Source organism: Acipenser ruthenus, chromosome 7, assembly GCF_902713425.1.
Source record: "Acipenser ruthenus chromosome 7, fAciRut3.2 maternal haplotype, whole genome shotgun sequence".
In the NCBI taxonomy this organism is placed as follows: domain Eukaryota; kingdom Metazoa; phylum Chordata; class Actinopteri; order Acipenseriformes; family Acipenseridae; genus Acipenser; species Acipenser ruthenus.
The window spans coordinates 69,648,078-69,671,221 of NC_081195.1; the positions used below are offsets into that span (position 1 = coordinate 69,648,078).

At 52.3% G+C, this 23,144-nt stretch overlaps 1 protein-coding gene across 7 annotated transcripts in view; it reads left to right on the plus strand.

Moving 5' to 3' along the window:
* Window positions 1–22,899, plus strand: part of kmt2e (lysine (K)-specific methyltransferase 2E) — a 79,244-nt gene extending 56,345 nt beyond the window's left edge. For 5 of the 7 annotated variants that reach the window (XM_059027777.1, XM_059027778.1, XM_059027779.1 and 2 more), the window contains 10 exons: window positions 656–949; window positions 1,213–1,363; window positions 2,663–2,949; window positions 3,559–3,615; window positions 3,709–4,299; window positions 10,703–10,986; window positions 11,571–11,659; window positions 12,291–12,431; window positions 20,076–20,182; window positions 20,636–22,899. In XM_059027777.1, the coding sequence (XP_058883760.1) occupies window positions 656–949; window positions 1,213–1,363; window positions 2,663–2,949; window positions 3,559–3,615; window positions 3,709–4,299; window positions 10,703–10,986; window positions 11,571–11,659; window positions 12,291–12,431; window positions 20,076–20,182; window positions 20,636–21,814 (3,180 nt within the window). In that variant the 3' untranslated portion in view covers window positions 21,815–22,899. The remainder of the gene's footprint in view (window positions 1–655; window positions 950–1,212; window positions 1,364–2,662; window positions 2,950–3,558; window positions 3,616–3,708; window positions 4,300–10,702; window positions 10,987–11,570; window positions 11,660–12,290; window positions 12,432–20,075; window positions 20,183–20,635) is intronic. The other 2 variants (XM_059027782.1, XM_059027783.1) reach the window with 1 other exon arrangement.
* Window positions 22,900–23,144: the final 245 nt, after the last annotated feature.

Below are 23,144 nucleotides of genomic sequence, written 5' to 3' on the forward strand. Positions count from 1 at the left end.
TAGCATTCAGAGATTATTAGTAATACAGAAATACACAGTTATTGCAATTATACCTCTAGGTGTGATATAATGGTAGCCTAGTTTTAAACAGTTACAGAAGAGGGGTGTGAGATCTACCTGCACTGGGGGTTATTCTTTCAGGAACAGGAGTGAAGGATGTCCTCTTGAATCTCCTGAATAGCTACAGCTCTAACTCTATAACCCCATGGTTGTAACAGATATTATACAAAGTCATCTCTATCACCCCATGTACTTTCAATCTTGTCCTGTTCACTTTGCCACGTACACAACCTTATACGACTGGTGCTCATAGCTGTGGTGTTACCTGCTGTATGTGGCTATACAGCTGTGAAATGAAATAGAGGGTATCTGTACACTTTTGCCTTTTCCCTTCCACGCTAAGTCGTGCTATTAGGTTACAGTGCTGGTGATGTCATAGTATAGGGATCTCCTCATGTTTGTTTTTGAGAATTACAAGCAGTATGTAGTTATTTAGCAATGCTAGTTATTTAATCATCACAAACACATCAGTGGGTTCAAACCCTGCCTTGCTTAGTGGCAAAACAGCAGAGGACACTGTGTGTGAGTGCATGCTGTCGCTTGGCTGTACAATGCCGCTCCTCTAACTGTGTTTCTCCTCCCTGGTCTGTGGCAGCACTTAGTGAGCGAGTGGCTGAGTGATAAGCAGGAGAAGAGCGAGCGGGCCCCCAGGACCCCCGAGCTGCCCCCAGAGAGGCCCCTGCGCATCACCACAGACCCCGAGGTTCTGGCCACCCAGCTCAACTCCCTGCCCGGCCTGGCCTACAGTCCCCACGTCTACAGCACTCCCAAGCACTATATCCGCTTCACCTCCCCCTTTCTGGCGGAGCGCAGCAGCACCGGCAGCAGCAGCCGGCGCAGGAGAGAGCTACCCGACCCCATCGCCACCTCCACTGGCTCCTGCAAGAAGGTAGGTGCCCCTGCCCCTCCCCGGGCTCCCAGCCTCTCCCTGCCGCTCCCCAGGCCCCCTAGCTAATGCTACACAGGTACCTTGTTTGCTGAGCTGTCCTGTGGTTCAACAGGTATGCACTTCGACATGTCACTTACCAACTAAAGAAAAACACATTTTACATTTGTATATAACATCAAAATGTTTAGGATTTGTGTGTGAGTGTGCGAGAGTGTTGCACTGTGCCTGTGCAGTGCTCACTGGTGTCTCTGGTCTCTCTGCAGCGCTGGCTGAAGCAGGCACTGGAGGAGGAGAACTGTCCGGCTGCTGTCAGCATGTTCAGCGCCCTGCTGTCCAGCGAGGGGCCTCTGAGCCCGGCCATCAACGGGGACACAGACAGCCCCCTGTCCATCAACGGGGGCTGCAACCTAGCAGGTAAGGCAGTTCGAGTCAGTAATCGGATGCCACTGTGCACTGCAGTGTGATTAGCCAGGCTGGACTGACAGCTTGTTCTCATTACCAGCAGTAATCACAATGCCACTGTGGGTTGTGTTTTATGTTTTTTCAAACTGTGTGGTCATGCCCTCTCTTATAAAAGTTTACAACTGTAATCTGCACGGTTTTCCCATGATTTGTCCCATTGTTTTCTACATTTGCTTTACCATACCTCTCTAAGCTTTCCCATGCTTTCACTGTGCTGTATTACCCTTGCCCTTGCTTTCACTGTGCTGTATTCCCCTTGCCCTTACTGTGCTGTATTACCCTTGCCCTTGCTTTCACTGTGCTGTATTACCCTTGCCCTTGCTTTCACTGTGCTGTATTACCCTTGCCCTGGCTTTCACTGTGCTGTATTCCCCTTGCCCTTGCTTTCACTGTGCTGTATTACCCTTGCCCTTGCTTTCACTGTGCTGTATTACCCTTGCCCTTGCTTTCACTGTGCTGTATTACCCTTGCCCTGGCTTTCACTGTGCTGTATTACCCTTGCCCTGGCTTTCACTGTGCTGTATTATCCTTGCCCTGGCTTTCACTGTGCTGTATTACCCTTGCCCTGGCTTTCACTGTGCTGTATTACCCTTGCCCTTGCTTTCACTGTGCTGTATTCCCCTTGCCCTTGCTTTCACTGTGCTGTATTACCCTTGCCCTTGCTTTCACTGTGCTGTATTACCCTTGCCCTTGCTTTCACTGTGCTGTATTACCCTTGCCCTGGCTTTCACTGTGCTGTATTACCCTTGCCCTGGCTTTCACTGTGCTGTATTATCCTTGCCCTGGCTTTCACTGTGCTGTATTACCCTTGCCCTGGCTTTCACTGTGCTGTATTCCCCTTGCCCTTGCTTTCACTGTGCTGTATTACCCTTGCCCTGGCTTTCACTGTGCTGTATTATCCTTGCCCTGGCTTTCACTGTGCTGTATTACCCTTGCCCTGGCTTTCACTGTGCTGTATTACCCTTGCCCTGGCTTTCACTGTGCTGTATTACACTTGCCCATGCTTTCACTGTGCTGTATTACCCTTGCCCTGGCTTTCACTGTGCTGTATTACACTTGCCCTTGCTTTCACTGTGCTTTATTACACTCTGCTGTGCTGTTACTGTGTGTTCTCTGTCATTCTCACTGCATTCTATCCCTGCTTGCGGCTCATCTGATGCGGTGATTGTGTGTGGATTCCCTCTCATTCCCGTGCTGTGATCTCATTTCCCTCCTCGTGGTGACTCTCTCGCTGTGCTCTCCCCTCCTCAGAGCTGCCGACCCCCCTGAAGAAGCGGAGGCTTTGCCCCCTGGACACGGCTCTGTCAGACAGCTCCACGCCCAGCGCCTCCCCCTACGCCACGCCCACACACACGGACAGCGTGGACCCCGCCCTGTTCACCACACCGCCGCGCGCCAAGCCCGAGGACGAGACGGGCCGCAGCGGCTACAAGCCGGTGTACTCCCCCGTCACCCCGTCCACGCCCTGCCAGCACTCTGCCAGCACCAGCTTCACCCCGTCCACGTCCTGCCAGCACTCTGCCAGCACCAGCTTCCAGGTGAGATCTGGACCGCTGCATCCATTCAACACAATCACCAGCTCACGGATACTGCTACTTGCATCAAACTGATTTCCTGCTAGTTTCAAAAAATAAACGTGCAAACTTTTCACTGGAGTAAAAGCTTAATAAATATGGCAAGAAAAGGTCATGCTTTAAGAGGTGTCTGTAATTTGACTTTAGAGTGCATTAAAATGTGTCTCATTTCATTACTGCATGCACTGTTGATGTTCCTCACAACATGTTTTTGTATTAAAAAAACGACTTTGCTGTGCTTTGATATTCCTTGCTATATAAGTAGTATATAAGAGTGTGTGTGTGTGTGTGTGTGTGTGTGTTAGTGTGTGTCTGTCTGTGTGTGTGTGTGTATCAATGTGTGTGAGAGATGCACTTTAACATATTCATTCCCTTTCATTGAGACGGGACCGAGTTCTGTGCTTAGGAAGAGGTCTAGAAAGAGCTCAGATTGACAGCCACCAGCTGCAACCCTGCTGAAATGGTTTTATAAAGCAACAACGAAGGAAACATTAAGACTTGTGACTTCAATGAGAATCTGTGTGTGTGCGAGAAAGGAACTGAACTGACGGCTCTGTCTGTCTGTCTCTGCAGAATGTTTCGTCCCCGGACAGCTCTCCTGAAGTGAAACGGAGAATGAGCCTGCAAGAGGTGAGGGGGGTAGGGGGTGAGGGGTGAAGTGTGTGAGGGTGGAAGTTGGGATGACGTCAGCAATGTGATTTTGTGTGTGTGTGTTTTGTGCAGAGACTGGAGAGACCGCCCTCACTGCTGTGTCTGCCCCCTGTCCGGAGCTCCAGCCTGCCAGAGTCGGCTCTGCTGGAGATAAAGACTTGCGGCACTCTGAGCCCCCGCCCCGGCAGGACTGAATGCAGCCGGGCGGGCGTCGTGGCCCCAGAAACAATAGACTCTGGTGGGGGAGCAGGAACAGGAGGAGGAGGAGAGGGGACAGTGGAGCTCTTAGCAGTGTCAGAGAGCAGTGAACCTCCTCGCACAGACTCCCCAGCCCCTGTCCCTGCCCCGGCCTCTGAGCGCTGTGACCCAGCGGCCCAGGGAGAGGCACTGTTCACTGCCAGGGGGGGGTCCGTCTGGATGAAGAGTCCTGAGAGGAGCAGCCTCACCTTCTCCCCTGTCAACTCCAACCTGCGGGACCTGACCCCCTCGCACACCCTGGAGCTGGGAGGCGGCTTCCGAGTGAGCGAGCTCGCCGGCGCCCCCTACAGTGAGGGAGCCCTGTACTACCCCTGCGCGGAGGAGGGGGCCTACACGCGAGCCCTGGGGGGAGAGGGTCTGGCCGACGGGGGCGGCACGCCACACAACCCCCCCCAGAAGAAGAAGGTGAGCCACTCTTATCTCCTGCTGCCAGGAGAAGAGCTTTCCGCTCCGAAGCAAGACACGCAGGATGTGTTCCGAGCTTTATCTGGTCTGACATCAAATCCAGCACTGCAGTGTCTAGATCCCCCTTGTGTTTGAAGTCCCTAACAGAAAAAAGAAAGGGCAATGGGATTATATAGTACAGGGATGGAAACAAGACTCCTATTGCATAGCAGTTTCACCCATTCCAGGGTTGATTAGGAGCTTGATTAGCCACATTGTATATAGGATCTGTCTTATTAACCCTTTGCAGTCCATTTATTAAGTGCGTGTCAGGCGCGTCAGGTCCAATTTATTTTCACACGTGCAGTTAATTTTAGACGCGCTGTTTAAAATGTATTTTTTTCCACAGTCAAACAGGTTTAAATGGCCCTGCATATCAACAAAGCACTCACTAGGCTTCTCCAGCCCCGCCACACCCTTTCTTTCGCTATCGCTTTCATCTATGTAAGAAATAAATAATAATAAAAATAATAGTCGTACATACCGATCAATCATCTCCGGATCACTCGTTTTATCACCAAACTCCTCAATATTGCGATCAAAGTCATTATTTTATTACTATAACATCTGAAAAAAGCTCTGCAAATGTCCATGATAGTCTCTGTGTGCTGACGCACTCAGCCAGCTTGTTTACTATGAACGCCCCGTTATCTGATACCTGATACCATGTATGCCTATTCATGAGATACGCCTTTTCCCCCCCCCCCCCCCCGACTTGTTTTGGCTCCTGTCGCTCCCACTCGGCAATTGAATGGTTTTCTCGGCTTTTTCCGGAGAAAAAACGACTAGAAACCCGTTTATTGCGTTGCTATAATGATGTCGGACCCAGTCCGACAATGGACCGCAAAGGGTTAAAATAGCAAACCAGTCTGCTGTGCAATGGGAGTCTTATTTCTATCCCTGTCGTATGTGTGAAATACTCAACCAGCAGAGCTTGTGTTTTGAATTAGGCTCTGAAAAGTTGGAGCTAAGTAACTGGCTATCTGATTTTTAGTTATTCAAAATTTTAATGCATTAATAAGAAAGCCAAAATCAGATTTATGATACCTTTCTAGATGCTTGTTAGAAGACACACCTAGGGGTTTGTAGCAGAACTGTGCAAACCCCGAGTCCTAGAAAGGGTTACAGGATGTTCTACCTTCCTCATGCATGTCTTACATACTTCAGATCTCCACATGCATGGAGACCCTTATTTCTGCACAGTGTGTGTGTGTTTTTCCCATGGTTGTACTGTCACAGTGTGTGTGTGTGTGTGTGTGTGTGTGTGTGTTTTTCCCATGGTTGTACTGTCACAGTGTGTGTGTGTTTTTTCCATGGTTGTACTGTCACAGTGTGTGTGTGTTTTTCCCATGGTTGTACTGTCACAGTGTGTGTGTGTGTGTGTGTGTGTTTTTCCCATGGTTGTACTGTCACAGTGTGTGTGTGTTTTTTCCATGGTTGTACTGTCACAGTGTGTGTGTGTTTTTCCCATGGTTGTACTGTCACAGTGTGTGTGTGTGTGTGTTTTTCCCATGGTTGTACTGTCACAGTGTGTGTGTGTTTTTCCCATGGTTGTACTGTCACAGTGTGTGTGTGTGTGTGTGTGTGTGTGTTTTCCCATGGTTGTACTGTCACAGTGTGTGTGTGTGTGTGTGTGTGTTTTTCCCATGGTTGTACTGTCACAGTGTGTGTGTGCTTCTCCCATGCTTGTACTGTCACAGTGTGTGTGTGTGTGTGTGTGTGTGTTTTTCCCATGGTTGTACTGTCACAGTGTGTGTGTGCTTCTCCCATGCTTGTACTGTCACAGTGTGTGTGTGTTTTTCCCATGGTTGTACTGTCACAGTGTGTGTGTGTTTTTTCCATGGTTGTACTGTCACAGTGTGTGTGTTTTTCCCATGGTTGTACTGTCACAGTGTGTGTGTGTTTTTTCCATGGTTGTACTGTCACAGTGTGTGTGTGTGTGTGTGTGTGTGTGTGTGTGCTTTCCCATGGTTGTACTGTCACAGTGTGTGTGTGTTTTTCCCATGGTTGTACTGTCACAGTGTGTGTGTGTTTTTTCCATGGTTGTACTGTCACAGTGTGTGTGTGTGTGTGTGTGTGTGCTTTCCCATGGTTGTACTGTCACAGTGTGTGTGTGTTTTTCCCATGGTTGTACTGTCACAGTGTGTGTGTGTTTTTCCCATGGTTGTACTGTCACAGTGTGTGTGTGTGTGTGTGTGTTTTTTCCATGGTTGTACTGTCACAGTGTGTGTGTGTGTGTTTTTCCCATGGTTGTACTGTCACAGTGTGTGTGTGTTTTTCCCATGGTTGTACTGTCACAGTGTGTGTGTGCTTTCCCATGGTTGTACTGTCACAGTGTGTGTGTGTTTTTCCCATGGTTGTACTGTCACAGTGTGTGTGTGTTTTTTCCATGGTTGTACTGTCACAGTGTGTGTGTGTTTTTCCCATGGTTGTACTGTCACAGTGTGTGTGTGTGTTTTTCCCATGGTTGTACTGTCACAGTGTGTGTGTGTGTGTGTGTGTGTTTTTTCCATGGTTGTACTGTCACAGTGTGTGTGTGTTTTTCCCATGGTTGTACTGTCACAGTGTGTGTGTGTGTGTTTTTCCCATGGTTGTACTGTCACAGTGTGTGTGTGTTTTTTCCATGGTTGTACTGTCACAGTGTGTGTGTGTGTTTTTCCCATGGTTGTACTGTCACAGTGTGTGTGTGTGTTTTTCCCATGGTTGTACTGTCCACAGTGTGTGTGTGTGTGTGTGTTTTTCCCATGGTTGTACTGTCACAGTGTGTGTGTGTGTTTTTCCCATGGTTGTACTGTCACAGTGTGTGTGTGTGTGTGCTTTTCCATGGTTGTACTGTCACAGTGTGTGTGTGTTTTTTCCATGGTTGTACTGTCACAGTGTGTGTGTGTTTTTCCCATGGTTGTACTGTCACAGTGTGTGTGTGTTTTTCCCATGGTTGTACTGTCACAGTGTGTGTGTGTTTTTTCCATGGTTGTACTGTCACAGTGTGTGTGTGTTTTTCCCATGGTTGTACTGTCACAGTGTGTGTGTGTGTGTGTGTGTTTTTCCCATGGTTGTACTGTCACAGTGTGTGTGTGCTTCTCCCATGCTTGTACTGTCACAGTGTGTGTGTGTGTGTGTGTGTGTGTTTTTCCCATGGTTGTACTGTCACAGTGTGTGTGTGCTTCTCCCATGCTTGTACTGTCACAGTGTGTGTGTGTGTGTTTTTTTCCCATGGTTGTACTGTCACAGTGTGTGTGTGCTTTTCCATGGTTGTACTGTCACAGTGTGTGTGTGCTTTTCCCATGGTTGTACTGTCACAGTGTGTGTGTGTTTTTTCCATGGTTGTACTGTCACAGTGTGTGTGTGTTTTTCCCATGGTTGTACTGTCACAGTGTGTGTGTGTTTTTTCCATGGTTGTACTGTCACAGTGTGTGTGTGTGTGTGTGTGTGTGCTTTCCCATGGTTGTACTGTCACAGTGTGTGTGTGTTTTTCCCATGGTTGTACTGTCACAGTGTGTGTGTGTTTTTTCCATGGTTGTACTGTCACAGTGTGTGTGTGTGTGTGTGTGCTTTCCCATGGTTGTACTGTCACAGTGTGTGTGTGTGTGTTTTTCCCATGGTTGTACTGTCACAGTGTGTGTGTGTTTTTCCCATGGTTGTACTGTCACAGTGTGTGTGTGTGTGTGTGTGTGTGTTTTTTCCATGGTTGTACTGTCACAGTGTGTGTTTTTCCCATGGTTGTACTGTCACAGTGTGTGTGTGTTTTTTCCATGGTTGTACTGTCACAGTGTGTGTGTGTTTTTCCCATGGTTGTACTGTCACAGTGTGTGTGTGTTTTTCCCATGGTTGTACTGTCACAGTGTGTGTGTGTTTTTCCCATGGTTGTACTGTCACAGTGTGTGTGTGTGTGTGTTTTTCCCATGGTTGTACTGTCACAGTGTGTGTGTGTGTGTGTGTTTTTCCCATGGTTGTACTGTCACAGTGTGTGTGTGCTTTCCCATGGTTGTACTGTCACAGTGTGTGTGTGTTTTTCCCATGGTTGTACTGTCACAGTGTGTGTGTGTGTGTGTGTTTTTCCCATGGTTGTACTGTCACAGTGTGTGTGTGTGTTTTTCCCATGGTTGTACTGTCACAGTGTGTGTGTGTGTTTTTCCCATGGTTGTACTGTCACAGTGTGTGTGTGTGTGTGTGCTTTTCCATGGTTGTACTGTCACAGTGTGTGTGTGTTTTTCCCATGGTTGTACTGTCACAGTGTGTGTGTGTTTTTTCCATGGTTGTACTGTCACAGTGTGTGTGTGTTTTTCCCATGGTTGTACTGTCACAGTGTGTGTGTGTGTGTTTTTCCCATGGTTGTACTGTCACAGTGTGTGTGTGTGTGTGTGCTTTTCCATGGTTGTACTGTCACAGTGTGTGTGTGTTTTTCCCATGGTTGTACTGTCACAGTGTGTGTGTGTTTTTTCCATGGTTGTACTGTCACAGTGTGTGTGTGTTTTTCCCATGGTTGTACTGTCACAGTGTGTGTGTGCTTTCCCATGGTTGTACTGTCACAGTGTGTGTGTGTTTTTCCCATGGTTGTACTGTCACAGTGTGTGGGGGCTTTTCCATGGTTGTACTGTCACAGTGTGTGTGTGCTTTTCCATGGTTGTACTGTCACAGTGTGTGTGTGCTTTCCCATGGTTGTACTGTCACAGTGTGTGTGTGTTTTTCCCATGGTTGTACTGTCACAGTGTGTGTGTGTTTTTCCCATGGTTGTACTGTCACAGTGTGTGTGTGTTTTTCCCATGGTTGTACTGTCACAGTGTGTGTGTGTTTTTCCCATGGTTGTACTGTCACAGTGTGTGTGTGTTTTTCCCATGGTTGTACTGTCACAGTGTGTGTGTGTGTGTTTTTCCCATGGTTGTACTGTCACAGTGTGTGTGTGTTTTTTCCATGGTTGTACTGTCACAGTGTGTGTGTGTGTGTGTGTGTGTGTGTGTGTGTGTGTGTGTGTTTTTCCCATGGTTGTACTGTCACAGTGTGTGTGTGTTTTTCCCATGGTTGTACTGTCACAGTGTGTGTGTGTTTTTCCCATGGTTGTACTGTCACAGTGTGTGTGTGCTTTTCCATGGTTGTACTGTCACAGTGTGTGTGTGTTTTTCCATGGTTGTACTGTCACAGTGTGTGTGTGTGTGCTTTTCCATGGTTGTACTGTCACAGTGTGTGTGTGTTTTTTCCATGGTTGTACTGTCACAGTGTGTGTGTGTGTGTGTGTGTGTGTGTGTGTGTGTGTGTGTGTTTTTCCCATGGTTGTACTGTCACAGTGTGTGTGTGTTTTTCCCATGGTTGTACTGTCACAGTGTGTGTGTGTTTTTCCCATGGTTGTACTGTCACAGTGTGTGTGTGCTTTTCCATGGTTGTACTGTCACAGTGTGTGTGTGCTTTTCCATGGTTGTACTGTCACAGTGTGTGTGTGTGTGCTTTTCCATGGTTGTACTGTCACAGTGTGTGTGTGTTTTTCCCATGGTTGTACTGTCACAGTGTGTGTGTGTGTGTGTGTTTTTCCCATGGTTGTACTGTCACAGTGTGTGTGTGTTTTTTCCATGGTTGTACTGTCACAGTGTGTGTGTGTTTTTCCCATGGTTGTACTGTCACAGTGTGTGTGTGTTTTTCCCATGGTTGTACTGTCACAGTGTGTGTGTGTTTTTCCCATGGTTGTACTGTCACAGTGTGTGTGTGTTTTTCCCATGGTTGTACTGTCACAGTGTGTGTGTGCTTTCCCATGGTTGTACTGTCACAGTGTGTGTGTGTTTTTCCCATGGTTGTACTGTCACAGTGTGTGTGTGCTTTCCCATGGTTGTACTGTCACAGTGTGTGTGTGTTTTTCCCATGGTTGTACTGTCACAGTGTGTGTGTGTTTTTTCCATGGTTGTACTGTCACAGTGTGTGTGTGTTTTTCCCATGGTTGTACTGTCACAGTGTGTGTGTGTGCTTTTCCATGGTTGTACTGTCACAGTGTGTGTGTGTTTTTCCCATGGTTGTACTGTCACAGTGTGTGTGTGTGCTTTTCCATGGTTGTACTGTCACAGTGTGTGTGTGTTTTTCCCATGGTTGTACTGTCACAGTGTGTGTGTGTTTTTCCCATGGTTGTACTGTCACAGTGTGTGTGTGCTTTTCCATGGTTGTACTCTGCATTGACCATAGTTTACCCTGGGTTCTGTTTTTTCATATGCTTTACCATACCTCTCTGTGCTTTCCATTGCTTACCTATGCTGTACCATGCTTTCACTGTGCTTTATTATTGTGTTTCTTGGTTGAGGTTCTGCTGTAGTAGTAGTCTGGTTCATTGCAGTCAGTCTGAAGCCCTCTCCCTCTCCCTCCCACTCTCCCTGTCTCTCTCCCCCAGGTGTCTCTGCTGGAGTATCGCAAGCGGCAGCGGGAGGCACGCGGGAGCGGCTCCAAGCAGGAGAGCTTCTCCCCCATGTGCATGTCTCCGCGATCCACAGCGCCTCCTCTGGCTGGATTCTGCAGCAACAGCAATGTGGTGGAAGTCTGTGTCGCTGCAGAGATGCAACCTGAGGCCCCGCCCCCTGCCCAGCCTCCTCACACACCCCCAGCCCCCGAGACCCAGAACCCCTCCGACAGCAAGGAGCCCCCCCAGGAGGAGACGGAGGGGAGAGAGGGACAGTGGTATGTCAGCTGACAAGATTTCTAAACACACTGAGACTGACAGACTCCTATTGCAGAGCAGTTTTCACCCATTCCAAGTTTTAATAGGCACTTGATTAGCCACAGTGTGTGTAGCTAACAAGCTCAGGAGTGTCTTAAACATAGCAGAACTAGGAATGGAGCAAACTGCAGCGGCAGTATTATTATCATCCCTGCATACACACCCGAGATTCACACAGGAGGAGAGCGCGCACACACTCGCACTCACTGCACACACTCAAACACACACGCACACTCACTGCATGCACATGTACAGTCACTGCACACACACTCACACGCACACTCACTGCACGCACACACTCACACTCACACACACACACATTCACACTCACACACATTCACACTGACACACTCACACACATTCACACTGACACACTCACACACACACACACACACACACACACAGTTTTGTTGTCCTGGTTGTTGTACAGTGTGTGGGGGACCATTCTTATCCTGCTGTTCTCAGCACTACATACACATTGCAGAGGGGGTGTGAGGAGGCAGGGTAGAGACAGGTGGTCTGAGTCTCCTCTTGTGGCTTTCAGGACGTCCTCTACATCGGTGGAGCAGGCGAGGGAGAGGAGCTACCAGCGAGCACTGCTGCTGAGCGACCACCGGAAAGACAAGGATGGAGGTGAGTGAACCAGAGCAGGGACCCAGCCAGCTCTCGCAGGGAACTCGCTTTCATCTTTAAACTGGAAACCCACCCCTGCAAAATAAAACTGCATTCTCCACAAACAAACAAACAAACAAAGAGCTGCCCCCTGTGTTTATATGGAGCTGGCCCCTGTGTTTATGTGGAGCTGGCCCCTGTGTTTATATGGAGCTGGCCCCTGTGTTTATGTGGAGCTAGCCCCTGTGTTTATATGGAGCTGGCCCCTGTGTTTATGTGGAGCTGGCCCCTGTGTTTATGTGGAGCTGGCCCCTGTGTTTATGTGGAGCTGGCCCCTGTGTTTATGTGGAGCTGGCCCCTGTGTTTATGTGGAGCTGGCCCCTGTGTTTATATGGAGCTGGCCCCTGTGTTTATATGGAGCTGGCCCCTGTGTTTATGTGGAGCTGGCCCCTGTGTTTATATGGAGCTGGCCCCTGTGTTTTTATATGGAGCTGGCCCCTGTGTTTATATGGAGCTGGCCCCTGTGTTTATATGGAGCTGGCCCCTGTGTTTATGTGGAGCTGGCCCCTGTGTTGCTGCACCAGCTCTGCTGTCTCCCCTCCTCCTCCTCCTCCTCCTCCTCTAACGCTCCCCGGCTCTCTCTTGGTTTCAGGGGCCGAGTCGCCTCCTCCCAGCCCTGCCTCCTCTCCATGGCCTCAGTTTCATGTGCAGACTCCACCTTCATCTCATTCCAAACCCGTCTCGCACCTGCAGCTCAAGATGCCAGCGCTGTGCCCCAGCGAGGCCTCGGCAGGTCAGTCTCCCCGATCAACCTCCCTCCCCCGATCAACTTCATTCACTCCCTCCCTCCCTCCCCCGATCAACTTCATTCATTCACTCCCTCCCTCCCTCCCCGATCAACTTCATTCACTCACTCACTCCCTCCCTCCCCCGATCAACTTCATTCACTCACTCCCTCCCTCCCTCCCCCGATCAACTTCATTCACTCACTCCCTCCCTCCCTCCCCCGATCAACTTCATTCACTCACTCACTCCCTCCCTCCCCCGATCAACTTCATTCACTCACTCCCTCCCTCCCTCCCCCGATCAACTTCATTCACTCACTCCCTCCCTCCCTCCCCCGATCAACTTCATTCACTCCCTCCCTCCCTCCCTCCCCGATCAACTTCATTCACTCACTCCCTCCCTCCCTCCCTCCCCCGATCAACTTCATTCACTCACTCCCTCCCTCCCTCCCCCGATCAACTTCATTCACTCACTCCCTCCCTCCCTCCCCCGATCAACTTCATTCACTCACTCCCTCCCTCCCTCCCCCGATCAACTTCATTCACTCACTCCCTCCCCCGATCAACTTCATTCACTCACTCCCTCCCTCCCTCCCCGATCAACTTCATTCACTCACTCCCTCCCTCCCTCCCCCGATCAACTTCATTCACTCACTCCCTCCCCCGATCAACTTCATTCACTCACTCCCTCCCTCCCTCCCCCGATCAACTTCATTCACTCACTCCCTCCCTCCCTCCCCCGATCAACTTCATTCACTCACTCCCTCCCTCCCTCCCCCGATCAACTTCATTCACTCACTCCCTCCCTCCCTCCCCGATCAACTTCATTCACTCCCTCCCTCCCTCCCTCCCCGATCAACTTCATTCACTCACTCCCTCCCTCCCTCCCTCCCCCGATCAACTTCATTCACTCACTCCCTCCCTCCCTCCCCCGATCAACTTCATTCACTCACTCCCTCCCTCCCTCCCCCGATCAACTTCATTCACTCACTCCCTCCCTCCCTCCCCCGATCAACTTCATTCACTCACTCCCTCCCCCGATCAACTTCATTCACTCACTCCCTCCCTCCCTCCCCGATCAACTTCATTCACTCACTCCCTCCCTCCCCCGATCAACTTCATTCACTCACTCCCTCCCTCCCTCCCCGATCAACTTCATTCACTCACTCCCTCCCTCCCCCGATCAACTTCATTCACTCACTCCCTCCCTCCCTCCCCCGATCAACTTCATTCACTCACTCCCTCCCCCGATCAACTTCATTCACTCACTCCCTCCCTCCCTCCCTCCCTCCCCGATCAACTTCATTCACTCACTCCCTCCCTCCCTCCCCGATCAACTTCATTCACTCACTCCCTCCCTCCCTCCCCCGATCAACTTCATTCACTCACTCCCTCCCTCCCTCCCCGATCAACTTCATTCACTCCCTCACTCCCTCCCTCCCCCGATCAACTTCATTCACTCACTCCCTCCCTCCCTCCCCGATCAACTTCATTCACTCCCTCCCTCCCTCCCTCCCCGATCAACTTCATTCACTCACTCCCTCCCCCGATCAACTTCATTCACTCACTCCCTCCCCCGATCAACTTCATTCACTCACTCCCTCCCTCCCTCCCCCGATCAACTTCATTCACTCCCTCCCTCCCTCCCTCCCCCGATCAACTTCATTCACTCCCTCCCTCCCTCCCTCCCCCGATCAACTTCATTCACTCCCTCCCTCCCTCCCTCCCCCGATCAACTTCATTCACTCACTCCCTCCCTCCCTCCCCCGATCAACTTCATTCACTCACTCCCTCCCTCCCTCCCCCGATCAACTTCATTCACTCACTCCCTCCCTCCCCCGATCAACTTCATTCACTCCCTCCCTCCCTCCCTCCCCCGATCAACTTCATTCACTCACTCCCTCCCTCCCTCCCCGATCAACTTCACTCACTCCCTCCCTCCCTCCCTCCCTCCCTCCCCCGATCAACTTCATTCACTCACTCACTCCCTCCCTCCCCCGATCAACTTCATTCACTCACTCACTCCCTCCCTCCCCCGATCAACTTCATTCACTCACTCCCTCCCTCCCTCCCCCGATCAACTTCATTCACTCCCTCCCTCCCTCCCTCCCCCGATCAACTTCATTCACTCACTCCCTCCCTCCCTCCCTCCCTCCCCGATCAACTTCATTCACTCACTCCCTCCCTCCCTCCCCGATCAACTTCATTCACTCACTCCCTCCCTCCCTCCCCCGATCAACTTCATTCACTCACTCCCTCCCTCCCTCCCCCGATCAACTTCATTCACTCCCTCCCTCCCTCCCTCCCCCGATCAACTTCATTCACTCACTCCCTCCCTCCCTCCCTCCCTCCCCGATCAACTTCATTCACTCACTCCCTCCCTCCCTCCCCGATCAACTTCATTCACTCACTCCCTCCCTCCCTCCCCCGATCAACTTCATTCACTCACTCCCTCCCTCCCTCCCCCGATCAACTTCATTCACTCACTCCCTCCCTCCCTCCCCCGATCAACTTCATTCACTCACTCCCTCCCTCCCTCCCTCCCTCCCCGATCAACTTCATTCACTCACTCCCTCCCTCCCTCCCCGATCAACTTCATTCACTCACTCCCTCCCTCCCTCCCCCGATCAACTTCATTCACTCACTCCCTCACTCCCTCCCCCGATCAACTTCATTCACTCACTCCCTCCCTCCCTCCCCCGATCAACTTCATTCACTCACTCCCTCCCTCCCTCCCCCGATCAACTTCATTCACTCACTCCCTCCCTCCCTCCCCGATCAACTTCATTCACTCCCTCACTCCCTCCCTCCCCCGATCAACTTCATTCACTCCCTCCCTCCCTCCCTCCCCGATCAACTTCATTCACTCACTCCCTCCCTCCCTCCCCCGATCAACTTCATTCACTCACTCCCTCCCTCCCTCCCCGATCAACTTCATTCACTCACTCCCTCCCTCCCTCCCCCGATCAACTTCATTCACTCACTCCCTCCCTCCCTCCCCCGATCAACTTCATTCACTCACTCCCTCCCTCCCTCCCTCCCTCCCCGATCAACTTCATTCACTCACTCCCTCCCTCCCTCCCCCGATCAACTTCATTCACTCACTCCCTCCCTCCCTCCCCGATCAACTTCATTCACTCACTCCCTCCCTCCCTCCCCCGATCAACTTCATTCACTCACTCCCTCCCCCGATCAACTTCATTCACTCACTCCCTCCCTCCCTCCCCCGATCAACTTCATTCACTCACTCCCTCCCTCCCTCCCCGATCAACTTCATTCACTCACTCCCTCCCTCCCTCCCCCGATCAACTTCATTCACTCACTCCCTCCCCCGATCAACTTCATTCACTCACTCCCTCCCTCCCTCCCCCGATCAACTTCATTCACTCACTCCCTCCCTCCCTCCCCGATCAACTTCATTCACTCACTCCCTCCCTCCCTCCCCCGATCAACTTCATTCACTCACTCCCTCCCTCCCTCCCCCGATCAACTTCATTCACTCACTCCCTCCCTCCCTCCCCCGATCAACTTCATTCATTCACTCCCTCCCTCCCTCCCCGATCAACTTCATTCACTCACTCCCTCCCTCCCTCCCCGATCAACTTCATTCACTCACTCCCTCCCTCCCTCCCCGATCAACTTCATTCACTCACTCCCTCCCTCCCTCCCCGATCAACTTCATTCACTCACTCCCTCCCTCCCTCCCCCGATCAACTTCATTCACTCACTCCCTCCCTCCCTCCCCCGATCAACTTCATTCACTCACTCCCTCCCCCGATCAACTTCATTCACTCACTCCCTCCCCCGATCAACTTCATTCACTCACTCCCTCCCCCGATCAACTTCATTCACTCACTCCCTCCCTCCCTCCCCGATCAACTTCATTCACTCACTCCCTCCCTCCCTCCCCGATCAACTTCATTCACTCACTCCCTCCCCCGATCAACTTCATTCACTCACTCCCTCCCTCCCTCCCCCGATCAACTTCATTCACTCCCTCCCTCCCTCCCTCCCCCGATCAACTTCATTCACTCACTCCCTCCCTCCCTCCCCGATCAACTTCATTCACTCACTCCCTCCCTCCCTCCCCCGATCAACTTCATTCACTCCCTCCCTCCCTCCCCCGATCAACTTCATTCACTCACTCCCTCCCTCCCTCCCCCGATCAACTTCATTCATTCACTCCCTCCCTCCCTCCCCCGATCAACTTCATTCACTCACTCCCTCCCTCCCCCGATCAACTTCATTCACTCACTCCCTCCCTCCCTCCCCGATCAACTTCATTCACTCACTCCCTCCCTCCCTCCCTCCCTCCCTCCCCCGATCAACTTCATTCACTCACTCACTCCCTCCCTCCCCCGATCAACTTCATTCACTCACTCCCTCCCTCCCTCCCCCGATCAACTTCATTCACTCACTCCCTCCCTCCCTCCCCCGATCAACTTCATTCACTCCCTCCCTCCCTCCCTCCCCCGATCAACTTCATTCACTCACTCCCTCCCTCCCTCCCTCCCTCCCCGATCAACTTCATTCACTCACTCCCTCCCTCCCTCCCCGATCAACTTCATTCACTCACTCCCTCCCTCCCTCCCTCCCCCGATCAACTTCATTCACTCCCTCCCTCCCTCCCCCGATCAACTTCATTCACTCACTCCCTCCCTCCCTCCCCCGATCAACTTAATTCACTCACTCCCTCCCTCCCTCCCCCGATCAACTTCATTCACTCACTCCCTCCCTCCCTCCCCGATCAACTTCATTCACTCACTCACTCCCTCCCTCCCTCCCCGATCAACTTCATTCACTCACTCCCTCCCCCGATCAACTTCATTCACTCACTCCCTCCCTCCCTCCCCCGATCAACTTCATTCACTCCCTCACTCCCTCCCTCCCCCGATCAACTTCATTCACTCACTCCCTCCCCCGATCAACTTCATTCACTCACTCCCTCCCTCCCTCCCCCGATCAACTTCATTCACTCACTCCCTCCCTCCCTCCCCGATCAACTTCATTCACTCACTCCCTCCCTCCCTCCCCCGATCAACTTCATTCACTCACTCCCTCCCCCGATCAACTTCATTCACTCACTCCCTCCCTCCCTCCCCCGATCAACTTCATTCACTCACTCCCTCCCTCCCTCCCCGATCAACTTCATTCACTCACTCCCTCCCTCCCTCCCCCGATCAACTTCATTCACTCACTCCCTCCCTCCCTCCCCGATCAACTTCATTCACTCACTCCCTCCCTCCCTCCCCCGATCAACTTCATTCACTCACTCCCTCCCTCCCTCCCCCGATCAACTTCATTCACTCACTCCCTCCCTCCCTCCCCGATCAACTTCATTCACTCACTCCCTCCCTCCCTCCCTCCCTCCCCGATCAACTTCATTCACTCACTCCCTCCCTCCCTCCCCGATCAACTTCATTCACTCACTCCCTCCCTCCCTCCCCCGATCAACTTCATTCACTCACTCCCTCCCTCCCTCCCTCCCTCCCCGATCAACTTCATTCACTCACTCCCTCCCTCCCTCCCCGATCAACTTCATTCACTCACTCCCTCCCCCGATCAACTTCATTCACTCCCTCCCTCCCTCCCTCCCCGATCAACTTCATTCACTCACTCCCTCCCTCCCTCCCCCGATCAACTTCATTCACTCACTCCCTCCCTCCCTCCCCCGATCAACTTCATTCACTCACTCCCTCCCTCCCTCCCCCGATCAACTTCATTCACTTACTCCCTCCCTCCCTCCCCCGATCAACTTCATTCACTCCCTCCCTCCCCGATCAACTTCATTCACTCACTCCCTCCCTCCCTCCCCCGATCAACTTCATTCACTCACTCCCTCCCTCCCTCCCCCGATCAACTTCATTCACTCACTCCCTCCCTCCCTCCCCCGATCAACTTCATTCACTCACTCCCTCCCTCCCTCCCCCGATCAACTTCATTCACTCACTCCCTCCCTCCCTCCCCCGATCAACTTCATTCACTCACTCCCTCCCCCGATCAACTTCATTCACTCACTCCCTCCCTCACTCCCCCGATCAACCTCCCTCACTCCCCCGATCAACCTCCCTCCCTCCCCCGATCAACTTCATTCACTCCCTCCCTCCCTCCCTCCCCGATCAACTTCATTCACTCACTCCCTCCCCCGATCAACTTCATTCACTCCCTCCCTCCCTCCCTCCCCGATCAACTTCATTCACTCACTCCCTCCCTCCCTCCCCCGATCAACTTCATTCACTCACTCCCTCCCTCCCTCCCCCGATCAACTTCATTCACTCACTCCCTCCCTCCCTCCCCCGATCAACTTCATTCACTCACTCCCTCCCTCCCTCCCCCGATCAACTTCATTCACTCACTCCCTCCCTCCCTCCCCCGATCAACTTCATTCACTCACTCCCTCCCTCCCTCCCCCGATCAACTTCATTCACTTACTCCCTCCCTCACTCCCCGATCAACCTCCCTCCCTCCCCCGATCAAACTCACTCACTCACTCCCTCCCTCACTCCCCCGATCAACCTCCCTCACTCCCCCGATCAACCTCACTCACTCACTCCCTCTCTCACTCCCCCGATCAAACTCACTCACTCACTCCCTCCCTCCCTCCCCCGATCAACCTCACTCACTCACTCCCTCCCTCACTCCCCCGATCAAACTCACTCACTCACTCCCTCTCTCACTCCCCCGATCAAACTCACTCACTCACTCCCTCCCTCCCTCCCCCGATCAAACTCACTCACTCACTTACTCACGTGTTTGTATTGCTGTCCTCCAGGAAACATTTCATTGATTCCTAACCCAGTACAAGCTGACCCGCACATGAATGTGAAAAGTAAGGCATGTCTGCTTCAAAGAGAGATCAGAATAGTCATTGTTTAAATACATATTCAGAAGCTCCCCACAGTGCTAGACTATTAGAATGCTATATTTTGTGCATCAGTTTATCTTGAACAGACTAACACAGTTACACACACATGTGCTGTTGCACCAGCATCACACTCACACCCTCTCTGCTCAGTCACTGTCTGTCTGGGGATGTTCTTCCTCCCAGGAAGGGTGGGGTGTGATATGCTGGTATCTGTGTCTCAGTGCACTGCCCTGACTCCCTGCACTGCTCTCTAGCACTGCAGTGCTCTCTGTGTCTCAGTGCACTGCCCTGACTCCCTGCACTGCTCTCTAGCACTGCAGTGCTCTCTGTGTCTCAGTGCACTGCCCTGACTCCCTGCACTGCTCTCTAGCACTGCAGTGCTCTCTGTGTCTCAGTGCACTGCCCTGACTCCCTGCACTGCTCTCTAGCACTGCAGTGCTCTCTGTGTCTCAGTGCACTGCCCTGACTCCCTGCACTGCTCTCTAGCACTGCAGTGCTCTCTGTGTCTCAGTGCACTGCCCTGACTCCCTGCACTGCTCTCTAGCACTGCAGTGCTCTCTGTGTCTCAGTGCACTGCCCTGACTCCCTGCACTGCTCTCTAGCACTGCAGTGCTCTCTGTGTCTCAGTGCAATGCCCTGACTCCCTGCACTGCTCTCTAGCACTGCAGTGCTCTCTGTGTCTCAGTGCACTGCCCTGACTCCCTGCACTGCTGTTTTTTGTGTTGGTTTTCGTCGCCATCTCTAATGGATCCCTGAACACTCAGTGTTTTTCTTGTCTTGTTTGCAGATGGTCCCGAGTGGGAGGGCCCTGAGCCGACGGGGGCGCTAGTGAAGGAGTGTGCGTCTCCCAGCAGCACACAGAGATCCTGCAAGAGCCCCCCAGCGCACTGCAAGGTACGCTGCACCCCTGCACTGCACTGCACCCCTGCACTGCACCAGCACACTCCTACACTGTAGTGCACCACCGCACTCCTACACTGCACTGCACTCCTACACCTCTGCACTGCACCCCAGTATCTTGGCCGTGCAAGTATCACTTAGCTTTAATGTTTATGGTCTTCCAAGTTATTTTGATGCTTGCTCCCCTTACCTAAACAAACACCCATTCGAAACCCTGCAGGGAAACCCTTTTGGTTCCTCCTAGTCCTCAAGTGGGGTGGGTGGGCGTGTGTGCGCTCATGTATTTGTCACTGTGGTTGTCAGTGTGTGTACCACTTGCGTGTATGTGTGTGTGTTTGTGCGTGTGCCTGTGTGTTTGTAACTGCATGTCTGTTTATCTTTTTGTCTGTCTGAATCATTGTGTGTTTGTTCTCAGGATACTCAGCATTCTCCTCTCTCTCTCCTCAGCCCTCTTCTCCAGCCCAGTCTGCTCCTCACCAGCTGGCCGGGAAGGTGCCAGTGAAGCTGGATCCGCAGCCCGAGGGGGGCCCAGAGAGCGTCAGCAGCAACAGCCAGCCCAAACCCCCTCCCCCCTCCCCCTCCTCCTCCTCCACCCAGCCCCCCTGCAAAACCAGCCAGCACTGGGAACAGAAAGCCACCCCGCTCACCCCCTCCAAACTGCACTGCCCTCCTGGGCCCGTCTCCTCCTCCCCTCTCAGTGAGCGCACCCCCAAACCCTCCACCCCCCTGCAGGCATCCCACCCCGGCCCCTCGCTGCTGCTCTCCCCGCAGGGCTCCCCCTTCAGGGGGCAGAGAGCCATCCTCCAGCACGCTGCTGCCCCAGCACAGCAGCAGCAGGGCAGTCCTGCCCTGTACAGCCAGTATAACCAGCAGGGAGTCCCCCCGCCCCCTCCGCCGCCCCCTCCTGCCCCTGCCAGCGCTGCGTACTTCCCAGTGCAGGCCCCTCCCGCCGCGGGCAGCTTCCCCGGGTACAGCGGGCAGCTCAAGCAGGTGAGCGCCTTCCCTGCTGGCCCTGGCCAGCCTCTCCTGCAACAGGGGGCACCACAGCCCTCCGCCCTGCTGCCTCCCAGCATCCACCACCTGCAACACGCCCCGCACACACCACACCCACACCTCCTGCAGTCAGGGCCACCCGGGCACTACCTCCCAGCCCAGGGGCCTGCCACTTCCACCGCCCCCCCTCCTCCACCCCCACCTCCCCCTCCCCCCAACCCTCACCTGCAGCCCCAGAGCACCCCGCAGCTCCTGCACGTCACCCTGACAGCCCCCTCCCCCTCCTCTGCTCACCACCACCCCCCTTCCCCCGCCCCCTCGCTGCACCCCTCCCCCCCACTGCTCCTCCAACAGCACGTCCTGAGCTCCGTGCCCCCTCCCCCTCCGCCTCCCCCTCCCCCCTCCATCACACACCACTATCAGACTGTGGCTAGTTTCCCCGCCCACGGGCCCACGCTGATCCACACCCCCCTGCTCCCCACACAAGGACCAAACCCCAGCTCTGCTGCAGGGTACCAGACACACCAGCAGGGGGTGCCCCTGCCTCCCCCTCCACAGCAGCAGCTGGTTGCCGTGCCCCGCACTGCCGGCACCTTCCAGCCCAGCAGCTACCTGGGCTCTGGCTGGCATTGAGCAACGCAGGAGGAACGCTCAGCAAGAAGAATTTTAAATGTCATGTAAAATAAGCTGTAAATATTTTATATGTACCCGGGAAGGTACTTTTTAAAAGAAAAAAAGACTTTGTATAAAAAAACAACAAAAAACAAGTGAACCCCAGAGCTCATTATTTCTCACCCTCTCCCTCCCTCCCTCCCTTCCTTCCTCCTGCTCAGCAGGGTTTGTTATTTTTGTCCACTCTCTCTCTCTCTCTCGCTCGTCTCTGTCTGTCTGTCCTGCAGTATTAGAAACTCGGCACCTCTCTGACATTCCAGTTTCTTCGTTACCTTCGTTTTATCTTTTTTTTGTTTATCGCTGAGTGTTTCAGATTTAATTGTTGCTTTTAGAGGCTCGTTTAGTGAATCTCTTTTTCTACTCTTGTATGTAATTAAATCTGTACACAGCGAAACGTGAGTGCAGCTGATCTTCATTCTCTCCCTTGCCCCAGACTCAGTGCTCTTGTGTGTGTGTGCGTGTGTGTGCGCGAGCGAGCGTGTGTCTGCGGTCTGTGTGCGTGCGTGTGTGTGTGCGAGCGAGCGTGTGTCTGCGGTCTGTGCGTGCGTGTGCGTGTGTGTGCGCGAGCGAGCGTGTGTCTGCGGTCTGTGCGTGCGTGTGCGTGTGTGTGCGCGAGCGAGCGTGTGTCTGCGGTCTGTGTGCGTGCGTGTGTGTGTGTGCACACTAGACTGGGATGAAGAGTGGATACCTCACATCTCTAGGCGTGATGTTGCAGGTTATTTTTGGATTTTAATGGTTATTTGTAGAAATGTAATTTAATGTATAAATTTGTTTCTTACATCTTTCCACAGAAAATTGTGTAAATAATGCTTTTCTTATATTTTTTCTTTTTAATGCTTGTAAAATTGCTTCCATCCATTCCTTTTTGGAATATTGTAAATATAAAAAGCTCTCTTTGCAAAGCTGTATGTTCTCTTTGAAAGTAGTGGGAGAGTCTACATTTGAATTTTTTTTTTTTTTTTAAGAGAGATACTGTCCCACGCAGCGCTGGTTGGTTATTTTCATGATTCATGATAATAAATCACAGTAATGTCAGTTTTATACCATGTTCTGTGTTTGGAGTTCCATGAGATTCTGATTGGGGAGGATCCTGAGTGCAGTGTCTGTGTCTGAAAGACAGACAGACAGACTGCATTGGAGTGCAGGTTTGGATTGGAGATGCAGGTCGTAGTGATGGATGTTGCTTCAGGAAGCGACAGTGAGTAAACCCTTTTCACACTTAAATGAATGAAAACACAGTCATGCTTTTATTACAGAACCCCAGAAAGTACTTTTTTGGAAATCCTTCAAG